Here is a 1,303-nt window from a genome sequence, read left to right on the forward strand (position 1 = left end):
CACCACTCTGACCTAGAAGGCACAGTGGAAAGATGCTATTTTAACTCAGGCTACAGCAAAGAAATTAAAATTTCTCCTGCTCCATTTGGCATGGCATATTATTATAGTTTGTCCTAGTGTCTATCTATGGGATTACAGCCTCATCTCCCCCCCCAGCCCCCATGCTAAATAAGCAAGGCTTGTAGCCCACAAGCCTCTGTCTTATTATCTTAGGAGTTTTGCGCACACAGCACATCTGAGGCTATTTCAACACTAGAAAAGGGGCAGTTACATACCAAAGACAAAGTTGTCAGGTCTGAAGATCTGCCCAAAAGGTCCAGATCTGACCGAGTCCATTGTGCCAGGCTCCAAGTCAACAAGGATTGCGCGGGGCACGAACTTGTTACCTGTGGGAAGAACAAAAGCTGGTGTTTAGACCCAGAGTCAGCAGCTATTTAACAAGAGAGCTGCTGTGCTCCCAAGCCAATTCACTGGTGAGAGAGAGAGAGACAGAGAGAGAGCACGCGACTAGTGCTGTGCAGACAAGCAAAGGACCAGTGCACTGAATGAACAGCCTCAAATGAAGCATGGACCTGAATACAAAGCAGGCACAGAGACTCTGCCAAGGGTTTAACAGCTCCTGGAGGGAGCTTTTCACTAGTGGCCTCCCCAGCTGGAATGAGCCTGGCCATACCCTTCCTATCTGAGGATGCCGAAAAAAATAAAAGAGGCAGCAATTGGCAATAGTTACCTGTGGCTTCATTGTAGTACACATTGATCCTCTCTAGCTGCAGGTCACTGTCCCCATGGTAGCTACCGGTGGGGTCAATGCCGTGCTCGTCACTGATCACCTCCCAGAACTGGAACACAAGGGGGGAGCAGGGAGGGCAGTTAGCCGGGGTGGAGGGGGCTGCCACACCCCCACCATGGCCATGCCCAGCTCCTAGCAGTGGCTTCACCTCTCTGAGATCAGCCCTGCGGGGCAGCTGGGGGGCAGTATTTCCCCACAGGGGGTTATTTCCCCGGAGGCGATGGCAGCGAGGACGCAGCCAGGGGGCAGAGGAAGAGCAGCTGTACCCCGCCCGGTTTGGGGAGGGGGCGTGGCGAGGAGCGCAGACCCCCCGGGACGCAGAGGCCGCCGGAGCCGGGATGCACCGCAGGGAGAAGCCGCTGGGCCGGGGCCGCTCACCTTGGCGCCGATCTGGTTGCCGCACTGGCCAGCCTGGATGTGCACGATCTCCCGCATGGCTGCTGCTGCTGCTGCTGCTGCTGCTGCTGCTGCTGCTGCTGCTACCGCACCGCACCGCACCGCACCGCACCGCAC

The 1,303-nt window shown here is 56.3% G+C and overlaps 1 protein-coding gene across 2 annotated transcripts in view; it reads right to left on the reverse strand.

Moving 5' to 3' along the window:
* Positions 1 to 1,303, reverse strand: part of LOC109301086 (tubulin beta-2 chain) — a 27,279-nt gene that overhangs the window by 25,348 nt on the left and 628 nt on the right. Inside the window, exons 1-3 of one of the 2 annotated variants that reach the window (XM_019521992.1) lie at positions 1,169 to 1,270; positions 731 to 839; positions 276 to 386 (exon numbers count right to left, since the gene is read on the reverse strand). The exons of the other annotated variant lie outside the window; for it this stretch is intronic. Of the exons in view, the coding sequence (XP_019377537.1) occupies positions 276 to 386; positions 731 to 839; positions 1,169 to 1,225 (277 nt within the window). The 5' untranslated portion in view covers positions 1,226 to 1,270. Of the gene's footprint in view, positions 1 to 275; positions 387 to 730; positions 840 to 1,168; positions 1,271 to 1,303 lie in introns of those variants that run through there. 2 annotated transcript variants of the gene reach the window in all.

This window comes from Gavialis gangeticus, unplaced genomic scaffold, assembly GCF_001723915.1.
Source record: "Gavialis gangeticus isolate Ggan-Ray unplaced genomic scaffold, GavGan_comp1, whole genome shotgun sequence".
In the NCBI taxonomy this organism is placed as follows: domain Eukaryota; kingdom Metazoa; phylum Chordata; order Crocodylia; family Gavialidae; genus Gavialis; species Gavialis gangeticus.